At 42.4% G+C, this 14,443-nt stretch overlaps 1 protein-coding gene across 1 annotated transcript in view; it reads right to left on the bottom strand.

The window, feature by feature from the left end:
- RNF212B (ring finger protein 212B) overlaps positions 1-12,986 on the bottom strand; it is a 34,269-nt gene extending 21,283 nt beyond the window's left edge. Inside the window, exons 1-3 of the mRNA XM_036449072.2 lie at positions 12,886-12,986; positions 8,364-8,416; positions 7,704-7,778 (exon numbers count right to left, since the gene is read on the bottom strand). Of these exons, the coding sequence (XP_036304965.1) occupies positions 7,704-7,778; positions 8,364-8,416; positions 12,886-12,985 (228 nt within the window). The 5' untranslated portion in view covers position 12,986. The remainder of the gene's footprint in view (positions 1-7,703; positions 7,779-8,363; positions 8,417-12,885) is intronic.
- Between the last annotated feature and the right edge of the window lie 1,457 nt (positions 12,987-14,443).

Raw genomic sequence — 14,443 nt, 5'->3', positions numbered from 1 at the left:
TTCCTGCAAGAATAGGGCTTCCTGTGGCCAGAGCAAACCCGCTGCCTCGGCTTCGCTCCATCAGCTCCACTCCCATCTCTGCTGCCTCAGCTCCCTCCCTTCCCTGGCTTCCTCCCTTCACTGCTACTTTGCTCCCTTCTGCCACACTTGGCTTCCTTCTACACTGTCTTTGTTCCATACCTGCATATGCAAATTAACCACCATCTTTGTTGGGTTAATTTGCATACTCACTCTGATTGGCTGGTGAGTGTAGTGGAGGGACAGTCAATTTGCATGTTTTGCTTTTATTAGTGTATATGTTTGGGGACAAAAATGTTCCAGACAGTTGAAACAGCATGTACAAAGGCCTGGAGGCAACAGAGAAAATTATTTATGTAAATAATTAAAATAGATCCAGTCTCTGTATTATAGTTGGGGTGGGGAGGGGAGGATAAGAGATGAGACTGAAGAGATAAGCAGGGACCAAAGCATGTCTGACTTTATGAGTCATGTTAAGGGGTTGGATTTTATCCTCAAAGCAATGGCTGTATTAAATGAGTTTAAATGTAAAAATGCCAGGATAATACTTCTGTTCAGAATAATTTTCTGGCTTCAATATAGAGAACTGATAGGAAAATGAAAGACTGGAGGTCAAAAGATCTGTTAGGAAACTACTGCAGTAATGCAGATGGGAAACTATGATGAACTAGACTAGAGGTTGGAGATAAAGTAGATATCCAAATATTGTAGACAGACAGAAGTAACATGATTTAATTATAACTGGATATGCTAAAAGAAGAAATCAAGAATGACTCTACTTTTTTGGTTTGGTCATTATGTGGATGTGGTTATCACTTACCATGATAAAACAGAAAGAGTAGCCTGTTTTCTTGTGCATATGTGGGCGGTGTGCATGGTGGAGGATTGTTAAGAATAATGAGTTCAGTTTGGGACAGGTTAAATTAATGAAGATATCAAGTGGCAAATGGATGTATGTCTGATGTGTGAGAGAGAGAGAAAGAGAGAACTCTCGTTCATTCAACAGAGATTCTCTGTTCCGCAGTCCCTACTTATGGGGACCACAAAAGGGAAGTACAAATGATAAGAGCTGCTGTTGGGCCTAGCTGGCGTAGTTCAGTGGTTGAGTGTAATGGTTCAGTTCCCGGTCAGAGCACATGCCTGGGTTGTGGGCTCAGTTGCCAGTGTGGGGTGTGCAGGAGGCAGCCAATCAATGATTTTTTATCATCATTGATGTTTCTATCTTTCTCTCCCTCTCCCTCTTTCTGAAATCAATAAAAAAAATTTTTTTAATAAAGTGAGAAAAAAGAAAGATTCCATTGGAATTGAGGCAAGAGCAGCTTCAGTGAGATAATCTGAAGCCAGACTGCAGGGGGTTGAGGTCTTCCTGCTTCTACTCTTAACTTTGGTATAACCTATTCTCCACAAAGCAGCCAGATAGATACTCTTTGAAAATTATTTCTCAGTTTTATGCTATTTCTTTTGCATTTCAGGAAAAATCTAAATTCCTTACCATTGCCTACAAGTTCCTATACTATCAAGCCTCTCTCTTTGACCTTACTTTGAATTTTCCCTCTTTCCCATTCTTCCAGCCATACATGTGCATTCATTCACTTAATAAATGTGTTTTATGTACCTAATTGTTTCCAGGTACATACTTAGGCATTGGGCAATACAAATATGATACCTGCCTTTCAAAAGCTACAGTTCAGTGAGATAAACAAATGAACAAATAAATTCAAACATTTTTGCAGAATTAAGAACAAGGTGGGCTAGGAGTACAAAGGACAGAATAGAAATCTGCCTACAGAAGTCAGAGAAGGCTTTACCAATGAAGGAATAATAACTGGGATTTGAAAGATGACTAGTTGTGGATAAGAGTGCATATAATCTATGACCTTGGAATAAAAAAACGCTAACAGGTCCATATGGGGCTCTCCAATTCCCAAATATAGTTAGATAATTTTATCTATAGGTGAGTAAAGAATTCAAAATGAGCAACTTGATAAAACTATTGGCCATAGAGTAGTACAATAGAAAAATGCCCTTGTCAAGTCATTACAGAGATTGGGGATAATTAAAATGGATATTTATATCAACATTCATTCATTCAACAATTTTTTGAGTGTCCACTACATATTAAGAACTACAATATTTTAAGCTGAAACCAGTTTGGCTCAGTGGTAGAGCGTCAGTCTGCGGACTGAAGGGTCCCGGGTTCGATTCTGGTCTGGGGCATGTAACTTGGTTGCGGGCCCATCTCCGGAAGGGGGTGTGCAGGAGGCAGCTGGTCGATGTTTCTCTCTCATTGATGTTTCTAGCTCTCTATCTCTCTCCCTTACTCTCTGTAAAAAAAAAATCAATAAAATATATTTTTTTTAAAAAAGAACTATTTTAAGATATAACAATAAACAAAACCAACCAAATCTCTGCCTTCATGGAGCTTACATTTCAATGCCATATCCAAACAATAAACAAATATATTATATAGTATTAGAAATAAGAACTATGATGAAAAATAAAGCAGGAAAAGAAGTAGTTGGGTTATTATTTGAGGTATGAAAGTCAGTAAAGGTTTGACTGAAAGGAAAATGTGAGCAAAGGCCTGAATAAGGCAATCTAGGCATTTCTTGGGTCAATTATTCAACTTCACAGACTAGAAAAACACTTTTCAGACATTGCTGACTTCACCAAACTGGCGCTTTACTAAAGTGATGATTAACTAACCCTTTCCATTTATTTTATCTTGATTATTTGACCATGTGTAATTGGTCCCATGATTAGGTAGGTTAGGATTCAGACTACATATAATTTCTCTGCTAATCATTAGCTAATCCTGGGTTTAGTTATTAACCAAAGTCTGCTCTTTCTCTTGCTCATGTGACCTTGTTTACATTTCTCCTTCAGTTCCAGCTGGATTTTAACTCCCGATAATGTTAAATACCATCCAAAATATGATGTTTCACCCAAGTAGCTAAAAGCAGAATGCAGCCAAAGCCTCAATTTCCTTTTCTCTATCTCCAGAGTTAGGATTGAGGAGTGAAACCAAAGAAAAATTAAATCTACTATCTTCAGCTAGAAAATGACTAAGGTTCAGACGAAACCGGTTTGGCTCAGTGGATAGAGCGTCGGCCTGCGGACTGAAAGGGCATGTACCTTGGTTGAGGGCACATCTCCAGTGGGGGGTGTGCAAGAGGCAGCTGAATCGATGTTTCTAACTCTCTATCCCTCTCTCTTCCTCTCTGTAAAAAATCAATAAAATATATTTTTTTAAAAAGAAAAAGAAAAAAGAAAATGACTAAGGCTCCTCTTCATGTTTAGGAAAAGAATACTTTCCTAAGAATTCGAAGAATAGAAGAACAATGATAAAAATCTCAAGAAACATGCTAAAATAGGAATCCCATGAGATTATGAAATAATCTCAGTGGAGAACTGAGAGTGAAAGCTAAAAACCAAAGTTTATATTTGGAAACTCTTTTAAATTGTTATCCTGCCTTCTCTTGCATATATTCTTCTACATTCCTATAGCTTCTGACCAAGTCAATGGTATACTATGCATCAGAAAAAGAAAAGTATTTTTTTCTAACCAGTTTGGCTCAGTGGATAGAGCATCAGCCTGCGGACTGAAAGGTCCCAAGTTCGATTCCAATCAAGGGCATGTACCTTGGTTGTGGGCACATCCCCTGTGGGGGGTGTGCAGGAGGCAGCTGATTGATGTTTCTGACTCTCTATCCCTCTCCCTTCCTCTCTGTAAAAAATCAATAAAATATATTAAAAAAAGAAAAAGTATTTTTCTAAAATTCTGGCACCCAGTTATGAATACTAAATGAAGATTATGTATATATAACTAAGAAAATTTTATTGAAAAGTGAGAATGAGAAATAAGAAGTTCTTTCTTGGGGACTCTTTCCACTCTCTATGTGAGAATCTATACTTGTTCTTCAATAAATCTCCACCTTTGCTATACCAAAAAAAAAAAAAAAAAAAAAAAAAAAAAGTCCTTTCTTGAACTTCAGTCTACAAGCAAAAGACTGAAAGACCACTAAATAAATCATTGAAAGACCACTAAATAAATCCATTATTTACAGGGTCAGGCCTATATATTCAAATCATGTTTTAAAAGATTCGTTTATCTGAAAAGAAAGGTGATAAAGCTCCTTAGAATCTTCTTTATTCTTCCCCCCTATTTTTTTTTTTTTTAATCTTCACCTGAGGATATTTTTCCATTGATTTTTAGAAGAGAGATGGAAAGACAGAAATATCGATGTGAGAGAAACACTTCAATTGATCCTGCATGAGCCCAGACCAGGGCTGGACCAGGGAGGAGCTTGCAACAAAGGTAAGTGCCCTTGACCAGAATCGAACCTGGGACCCTTTGGTCTGCAGGCTGACACTCTATCCATGAGCCAAACCAGCTAGGGCTATTCTTTAAAAAAAACAAAACCAAAAAACATTATATATATATTAACTTCAGAGGAAAAGAGAGGGGGAAAGAGAGGAACATCAATGATGAGAATCATTCATTGGCTGCCTCCTACACACCCCTCTGGGATCAAGCTGGCAAGCTGGACGATGCCCTGACCAGAATCAAACTAACGACCTTTTGGTGCATGGGTAGATGCTCAACCGCTGAGCCACACTGGCCAGGCAAACCTTTATTCTTTAAAATTACTTAATAGCCCTGGCCAATTTGGCTTAATGGATAGAGATCATGCAGACTGAAGGTTCCCAGGTTCAATTACAGTCCCGGGCAGGTACCTCAGTTGCAGGCTCGATCCCCAGCCCTGGTTGGGGTTCAGGAGGGAGGCAACCAATTGATGTTTCTCTCTCACATCTGTGTTTCTCTCTGTCCTCTCATCCTCTCTTTTTTTTGGGGGGGGAATCAATGGAAAAATATCCTCAGGTGAGGATTAACAAAACAAAACAAAACAAAAAGATATTCAAATATCCTATTGAAAAAACATTACTTTAATAGAACTAAACAGTACAAGGCAAGGCAAGATGTCAGCTACATCTTGGCTCCTATAGCTTTCACAGATTCTGGGTCAGTAAAAAGTTAACTATTGAGGAGAGGATCCAAGATGGCTGCTCGGGTAGACATCTAACCGCAGCAGCACACAACAATTTCAATGGAATACAACTAAAATGTAGAGTGGACATCGCCCAGAGCTACAGGTAGTCGACTGAATGAAAATTCTACAATAGGAAGGAGGGAGAAAACCAGAAGGAAAATCAGAGGAGCTGAAAAAAGCCTAAGGTACGGAGACATGCTGCGCGCGCGGAGAGGTCGCAGCCGGAGAGGAGGAGAGGGCTGGGTGCTGCCTGGCGTTCCCTAGCAGGAAGGAAATAGAACCCCCAGCCTGGATTGAATCCCCAAACCGGCAACACTGAGTCCCAGTTATGGGCCAGACCCTGGGGACCCAGGCTCCGGCAGGGGGAGACGTGGCTGTGAGGCGGAATCCCGGGGTAGCAGCCAAAGGCAGGGCCCCTGGAGTCGTGCGCACATTGTGCGCAGAGGACTGAATGTTGACTCTGATGCTGGATTACCCTAACGTGAAGAAACAAAGCCTCTGGTGGCGCTGAGCCTCAGTCCGGACTGCTCTGAACCCCGGCTCTGGGCCAATCCCTGGGGACCCAGGCTCAAGTAGAGGGAGACGGGGCAGTGAGGTGGAGTCCTGGGAGAGTGGCGAAAGGCGGAGCCCCCGGAGTTGCGCACACTGCGTGCAGAGGACAGTCTGTTGACTCTGACCCTGGACTCCCCTAGCGGGAAGGAGAAAGAAAGCTCCAGACTGGACAAGGAGTCGGGCGATGGGGCCCCAAGGGAGGGGAGGATTTGCCCCTGAGCCTTCGACCGATGAGTGCAGGCAACGGAGCCAAGGCCAGGGGCTACTTCCTGGGCGGCGCCGACCCCAGCAACAGGCTGAAGCAGCGCAGGAGCCCGCGGAGAATAAAAGGGTGCCACAGGCCAACCTGCTGAGCTCCCAGGACAAGGAGGAAGAAACCAAAGAAGTTCTCAATGTGAAGAAATCAAGTGAGAGCAAAAGATAGTAAAATTACTTAAGAAAGAATACAAAGAAGATCTTGAAAAATCAAAGACTAAGTCAGAGCTCAACTCACCAGCCAACATTGCAACATAAATGCGTTTTTTAAAAAAAAGAAAAAAAGAAAAAGGGACAGAATGTTGGAACAGCGGCGACCAGGCCTAGAGTGGCCAGGCACAAGGCAGTGGCAGCTGGGCCCGGAGCTGCAGTGGCCAGGCCCCAGAGCAGCAGCAGCCAGAACCAGAGCATCAACGGCCAGCACTGGAGCAGCCAGACTTGGGACAGTGGCAGCCAGGCCTGAGGCGGAGGCGGCCAAGCCCAGGGTGGCCAGTCCAGGAACACAGACCCGGAGTGGCCGGGCCCGGAGAAGCCGGGCCCAGAGCAGACAGGTTGGGAGCAGCCAGGCCCAGAACAGCAGTAGCCAAGCCCAGAGCATCCAGGCCAGGAGCGGCCAGGCTCGGAGCGGCCGGGCCCGGGGCAGCCGGGCCCAGAGCAGCCGGGTCGGGTGCGGCCAGGCCTGGAGCAGCAGCTGCCAGGCTGGGAGCGGCCAGGCCCGGAGCAGCCGGGTCTGGTGCGGCCAGGTCCGGAGCAGCGGCTGCCAGGCTGGGAGCGGCCAGGCCCGGAGCAGCCGGGTCTGGTGCGGCCAGGTCCGGAGCAGCGGCTGCCAGGCTGGGAGCGGCCAGGCCCAGAGCAGCGGCTACCAGGCTGGGAGCGGCCAGGCCCGGAGCAGCTGAGTCTGGTGCGGCCAGTCCCGGAGCAGCGGCTGCCAGGCTGGGAGCGGCCAGGCCCGAGCAGCGGCTGCCAGGCTGGGAGCGGCCAGGCCCAGAGTGGCCGGGCCCGGAGCAACCGGGCCCAGAGCAGCCGGGTCGGGTGCGGCCAGGCCTGGAGCAGCAACAGCCAAGTCCAGAGCAACTAGGTCGGGAGCAGCAGTGATAAGACCCGGAGCAGCTGGTTGTGGAACGAACCAGAGCAACAGAGGCCAGGCCCGGAGCAGCCAGGCCTGGAACAGCTCGCTTCTCGCCTGCCCCTGCCCCACGGCTGCCTCTCAGACATGGCTGGAAACTTTTGCGGGAACTTGAGGGTCTGCTGAATCAAGTGATGAAGGCTTAGATCTGGATGTGTTGAGTTAGTATAGCGCTGGGGTGTTGATCTGTGAGTGCCTTTGGTGGGGCCTGGATGAGGCTGGTTGACCTATTTGGAAATATCTTTTGTGTGAAGTGTATCATTGGGCATGTGGAGGTATTATTGATATGAGAAAATGCTAAGTAACAGATTTACTATCTGAAAAGGGATTTACTATTGGGGAAAGGGAGGGAGGAAGAAACTGAACATAAACTGTGCACCTATGGATGAGGACAATGGGGGATGGGGAGGGGGCGGAGGGTGGGGTGGGAACCTGGTGGAGGGGGTTAGAAATGAGGAACCTTTGTAATAATATGAACAATAAAGATTGATTTAAAAATAAATAAATAAATAAATAAATAAATAAATAAATAAATAAAAAAGTTAACTATTGAGATGTATATCATCAATGAAGAAAGCAACCAAAACAGCCCATTTCTGTCCACTGTGCACAAATGCAGTCTAAAGAAAACTTTTGATAAAGACATAAGATGCAATTAGAACTTGCCTGAAGAATCAGTTTTTCACTTTTGTTTCTCATACCTGAGAGATGTGACTAAAATGCTGCAAAGCTTTCTCCACAGGGTTTTTGAAGAACATCTTCTCCTGAGGTTTCAGCTATGAAGAGAGTAACACAAACATTGAATATATCCACATGGAATGAAATAAAATACTGGCAAATATGGCAAAGGATGTACCATCCCTTCTAAACGCACCAGATATTATTTCATTGTGCTATATGTCTTAAATATCTTTACTCAGTGCTTCTGTAAAAATAGCCACAAACAATTCTTTTGTATGTTGCTTATCCTATTTTTTACAATTGCTACTAGCGAATTTTGTTTGTTTCTTTTCCTTTTTAAAAAAAATTTCAATGCCTGCCCTGACCGGTTTGGCTTGGTGGATAAAGCATTAGCCTTCAAACTCAGGGGTCCTGGTTTCAATTCCGGTCAAGGGCATGTATCTTGGTTGCAGGTGCATCCCCAATGGGAGGTGTGCAGGAGGTGGCTAATTGATGTTTCTCTCTCATTGATGTTTCTGGCTCTCTCTCCCTCTCCCTTCGTCTCTGTAAAGAATCAATAAAATATATTTAAAAAAACTTTTTTTTCAATACTTAATCACTTTTCAACTATACTCTTTGTATACTTCCTACAGGCTAGGAATGGAATAAAATGGTTGGTGGGAGGAGAAGAAAAAACTTACATTATCAGAAATAGCCAGATGTTTGCAGGCAGCTCCACAAACAGAACATTTTTCTAGGGAGGAAAGAGGAAATAAATATTTAGTTTTCATGGATAAGAGGTAAGATTTTCTCCCCTAGCCAGGTTGACTCAGTGAATAAAGCATCAGCCTGCGGACAGAAGGGTCTCAGGTTCAATTCCAGCCAAGGGCACAAGCCTGGGTTGCGGGCTCGATCCTCAGTAGGGGGCATGCAGGAGGCAGCCAACCAATGATTTTCTCACATCACTGATGTTTCTCTTTCTCTCTCTCTCCTTCTCTTTTCATCTCTGAAATCAATATTTTTTTTTAAAAAAAAAAGATGTAAGATTTTCCTAAAGTACATGGTAATAGTCACGTAGGTTATCAAGAGAAGACAAAATTTAGAATATCATTTGCTATAAAAGGACATCAATGTGAGCTCTGTTCTCTAAATTATTATATCCAAATTTGTATATTCATGCCAAGTAAGACTTTCACACTGTACCTCTACCTATCTCCCTCTTTATAATTTCCCAATTTTCTTCTGTGGGTGAGGGTCAGTTCTATCGTCCCAACTGGAATACTGAAGGGCATTTATAAGAGTACTGGAAAGAGTGGAAGAGTACCAATGATTTCAACTTTAAGTTATTATTTATTATCCTACCCACCTGATAGTAGGCACAGATCAGATACCATAAGATACCTCCGAATTATTTCTGCTCTGTTCTTACTTTGCTAATTTTTTTGGATCATGTTTTGAAGCTTTCCTACTTTCATTCTCTAATTAACCCATTCTGCAAGGTAAGAAAATTAAAACTCTGAATGTCTCCTTATAAGTTGAAATTTTAGTAGAAGTGCTGGCTATTGATGAAGATAAATGCCATGTCAGGCCCTAGCTGGTTTGGCTTAGTGGGCAGAGCATCAGCCTGCGAACTGAAGGGTCTCAGGTTCTATTCAAGGGCACATGCCTGGGTTGTGAGCTTGATCCCTAGTGGGGGATGTGCAGGAGGCAGCCAGTAAGTGATTCTCATCATTGCTGTTTCTATCTTCCTTTTCCTTTCCCTTCCTCTCTGAAATCAATAAAGATACATTTAAAAAAATAAAAAAATAAAAAGATAAATGCCATGTCAGGAGAAAACATCACATGGCATATGCTTCACTGAGATAAACAGCTCCAAACTGAGCTGCTGTTACCACAGTCAACAGCTTTGTTACATTAACAGATAATTTAAAAGGGTCATGAAATTCATATAGAGCAGTGATTTTCAACCTTTTTCATCTTATGGCACACAAACTAATTACTAAAATTTTGTGGCACACCAAAAGATAGATTTTTTTTGCCAATTCAGACAAAAATATAGGTATAATTTTGATTCATTCATACTGAATGGCTATTGTTGTGTTGGCTATTGTGTTTGTTTGTTTGTTTGTTTGTTTATTTATTTATTTATTTATTTATTTATTTATTTATATTTTTTAGTTGACAATCTAAGGGAAAAGAGGTCAGTGTCCCTGACTAAATAGTCAGGTATTGCAGGTTTATTTACTTATTTATTTATTTATTTTTAGGTATTGCAGGTTTAAAAAGTTCTTGCAGTGCCCTGACCCATTTGGCTCAGTGGATAGAGCATCGGTCAAAGGCATGTACCTTGGTTGTGGGCACATCCCCAGTGGAGGGTGTGCAAGAGGCAGCTAATCTATGTTTCCCTCTCATTGATGTTTCTGATTCTCTATCTCTCTCCTTTTTTCTCTGTAAAAATCAATTAAAATATACCTATATATGTATATATAAATAAAAATAAAAAATTCTTGCAGCACAACAGTTGAAAATCGCTGGTATACAGAAAAAGCTTCTCCAGAAGCTACCTAACCTACTCTTATTTCTCAGGGATTAAAGATTTTTCCCTGCCTTCCCTCCATATTATTGCTAGACTGAGGTAGCAAGTACAAATCATTTTTTTATTTAAGAAAAACTAAACAAACTTCCACAACTCTCCATCACCTGCAGTAAAAAGTTCAGTTTCTTTAGCTCAGAATATAAAGCCTTCTATTATCTAACCACTGCCTATCTGTCTAGCCTCATCTATCACCAATCTGACCTTATTTTCATGCTCTACAAATCTAATTCATGGCCGAAACCGGTTTGGCTCAGTGGATAGAGTGTCAGCTTGCGGACTGAAAGGTCCCGGGTACCATTCCAGTCAAGGGCATGTGAGATGTGCAGGAGGCAGCTGATTGATGTTTCTCTTTCACCGATGTTTCTAACTATCTCTCTCCCTTCCTCTCTGTAAAAAAATGAGTAAAATATATATTTTTAAAAATTCTAATCCATGTGTAATCCCCTGCACAATGGTTTATGGTGTGGTATGCCTTTATACATGTTGTTCTCTTGAATTACAATGATCTTCCCTGCATAGCCACTTGGCAAACTCCAGTTTAATATTCAAAACTCTATTGAAACAATACCTCTGCTGTAAAATCTTTGCTGATCAAAGCACCCTATCCTAAGACCCTCTTCTGGGTTACTCCATACCCTGTATTTCAGCATTAAAAACAAAACAAAGCCCTAGCAGGTTTGGCTCAGTGAATAGAGTGTTGGTCTGCAGACTGAAGGGTCCCGGGTTCAATTCCGGTCAAGGGAACAAATCTGGCTTGTGGGCTTGATCCCCAGTGGAGGGTGTGTAGGAGGCATCAGATCAATGATTCTCTCTCATCATTGATGTTTCTATCTCTCCCTCTCCTTCCCTCTTTCTGAAATCAATAAAAATACAAAACAAAACACCTTAAATTCAAGTCTCATTTCTAAGACTTAATAGCTGCAAGAATTTGGTCAAATCACTTATCCTATCTAAGATAGTTCTTCATTTGTAAAGTGGGTCTATTAATAATTACCTTGTGAGCCCTAGTTGGTTTTTCTCAATAGTTAGAGCATCGGCCAGCTGACTGCAGGGTCCAGTGTTCCGTTCCAATCAAGGGCACATACCTCAGTTGCAGGCTAGATCCCAGCCCCTGGTCAGGGCAGATGCAGGAGACAACCAACCAGAGTATCTCTCACAGGGAAGTTCCTCTTTCTGTCTCTCTCCTCCCCCCCCCCCCCCCCCCCCCCCCCGCCCCCTTCCATTCTCTCTAAAAATCAATGGGAAAAATACCCTCAGGTGAGGATTAACAAAAAACAAATAATTACCTTGTGGATGAAAAAGGGCCACGTGCTAACCTGACTAGTATAGGGAAGGCCTGCTAAGCGGCCTTGCAAACTCAGAGACCTAAAGTGACCACAGAGGATGGTCTAAAATTAAGAGTTTTTAACTAAACACAGTTTATGGCAGAAATAGTCATGGCTAAAATCTTTCCTGACAAAAAGCTATCTTTACCTTTACTGAACATATTGTCTTTTACAAGTACTACAATATGTAACCTACTTTTGGAATGTCAGGGTAATTCCCCTTTTTCCAGACCTCTCAGGGCACAACCAGGGTGGAGACCATAAATCCTCTAATTGTTATCGTTATCATGTTAATTGATTGTTAACTGTTCTATACCCACCTATGTAAAATATGTTCGTCATTTTACTTAATCAATCCCAGAGGTCCCTCCTTCCCCACTTTGCTTTCTCCCTTCCCCTCCCTAATCTATCAGAAATGGATTTCATATAACCCACTTACATCTTCTCTTTAGATTGCAAGGTATAAAATAAGGTGCAAAATTGCCATTCTCAAGCATTTGATCACTCTGTTGAGATCCTGTTCCTGGCATTTGTTGATAGTTTGGCTCAAATAAACTCACAAAAAATTCTCTATAGGTTTGAATGTTTCTTACATTGACAACCACATGGGATTGTGGTGAGAATACATAAAATTGGTACATTTGAAAATACTCTTTAAACTGCAAAGGTATCATCACTACCACCACCATCATAATCATTTCTAATAAAATTGATTTCACAGGCTAGACCATTTCCAATTAGAAATGGCTCTTGCCGAAACCGGTTTGGCTCAGTGGTAGAGCGTAAGTCTGCGGACTGAAAGGTCCCAGGTTCGATTCCGGTCAAGGGCATATACATTAGTTGTGGGCACATCCCCGGTAGGGGGTATGGAAGAGGCAGCTGGTCAATGTTTCTCTCATCGATGTTTCTAGCTCTCTATCTCTCTCCCTTCCTCTCTGTAAAAAAATCAATAAAATATATATATTTTTTAAATGGCTCTTGCTATCAACAAAGTTTCCCCATTCCTTCTTGTTTTTTTTTTTTTATCTTTTCTTTAATCATTCTGATAATCTCGTGGCTTTCTCACAGCCATCTGTTTCAAAACACTGACAAGAATGTTTTGGTGCGCAAGTAATTTGTATTCCATTCACTAAATCATTTTTTATTAATAGATTTCTGCAATATAATCAACAATTTCCTACTGTATCCACATCATTTTTGGCTACTAAGTCATTTTTATCCCAAGTTTCACAGAGAAAATGGCTAATCATTTCCAAGTTAAAAACATTTTTTCCTAAATCTGGAAACAATTAAGTCACTTACCCAAAGTCACACACTTTTTACAGAAAATATGGCCACAGCTGGTGACAAAGTAATGGGTCCCATCTTTTCGGAAACACAGGTTGCAATGAAACCAATCCATTCTTGAGGAGAGAAAAAGAGAAAGAGTAAGAATAACCTGGGGCAGAATAGAATTTACATAACATAATTTGCTTATGTGGGCATATTATTGTGGATATTCCAACTGGTTGTAAGGAAGTTTTATATGGCTCTGCAGTGAAAAAAGCAGACCACAGACTATACACCCACTTACATCTCCTTTTGTTGTTGTTAAGCCTCACCTGAGAGTATTTTTTCCATTGACTTTTAATGAAAGTGGAAGGGAGGAAAGAAGGAGGACAGAGAGAGAAATATGGATGTGAGAGAGACACATGGATTGGTTGCTTCCGGAACTTGACCCTGGGGATGAGAGAACGAACCTGAAACCCAAGTACTGCCCCTAAGCTTCTGCAGCACCACCATAGTTTTAGTAACAAGGTAGGCAGTTAGGCAGGCAAGAGTTTCCTCCCCTACTATATCGCTTTTCACAAGGTTTGCTCTCCAGGCCTCTCCTCCCTGGAGATAACATCCATTTCAGCTCCAGGCCCAGATAAGCAATAAAACCTGCCACAGCTGATATCAGAGCTAACTGCACTAATAATGACAAGCCAGCCCTGGTGCCGGCCAAGCAATCTGTGGAGACCACAGTCCTGAATGGGCACTCCTGGAAAGCTAATGAATATTCTTTTTATTTCTTTCCCTGGGACCTCACCTAAAGTCTCCGTCCTTAATGCCTTTAGGGTGGAGGACCCAGTGTGCTCGCCCTCCCGGCCTCCCTCCCTCTGCCCCCTAGGCACTTTACCATTAGCTTCCTCACTCCCAAGCTCCAATGGCCCTTCCTTTACCCCTATTACTTGTTTCCTAAGCCCATTTATTTCTAGGAATTGCTTTTTCTACTTCTGTAATTCACCCATAAAATGTTCTCTTGCAGTTTGAATCTTGTTCTGAATTCTTTTCCAGCTAGAACCTGTGAGGTCTGATCAAATAATTGAATCAACACCCAAGCCCCTGGAAACTGACCTTTAGACCACTTCACCACCAATATTCCCTTTTGCTAAGACCACATTCCACTAGCTAAAATCATTACCTTTCTCCTCATGACTCGCCCAGAAAAGGCCTGCCTAGAGTCCTTTAAAATCTCTGACTCCCTGTTCCTAAGTGCTGGTGCCATTTTTGGGCTCAGTGAAATATGGTAGCAACCATACTTGGGTAAAAACTGCTGTGTGAATTTTAAATATATTTTATTGATTTTTTACAGAGAGGAAGGGAGAGATATAGAAAGCTAGAAATGTCGATGAGAGAGAAACATCGACCAGCTGCCTCTCTTGCACACCCCCTACTGGGGATGTGCCTGAAACCCAGGTACATGCCCTTGACCGGAATCGAACCTGGGACCTTTCAGTCCGCAGACCGACGATCTACCACTGAGCCAAACCGGTTTCGGCTGCTGTGTGATGCTGTGTGAATTTTAACCCTACTATCCTGACTTCAACATTCGCTT

The sequence above is a fragment of the Pipistrellus kuhlii genome, unplaced genomic scaffold (assembly GCF_014108245.1).
Source record: "Pipistrellus kuhlii isolate mPipKuh1 unplaced genomic scaffold, mPipKuh1.p scaffold_m20_p_1, whole genome shotgun sequence".
In the NCBI taxonomy this organism is placed as follows: domain Eukaryota; kingdom Metazoa; phylum Chordata; class Mammalia; order Chiroptera; family Vespertilionidae; genus Pipistrellus; species Pipistrellus kuhlii.
This window is presented reverse-complemented; position numbering and strand designations above follow the sequence as displayed.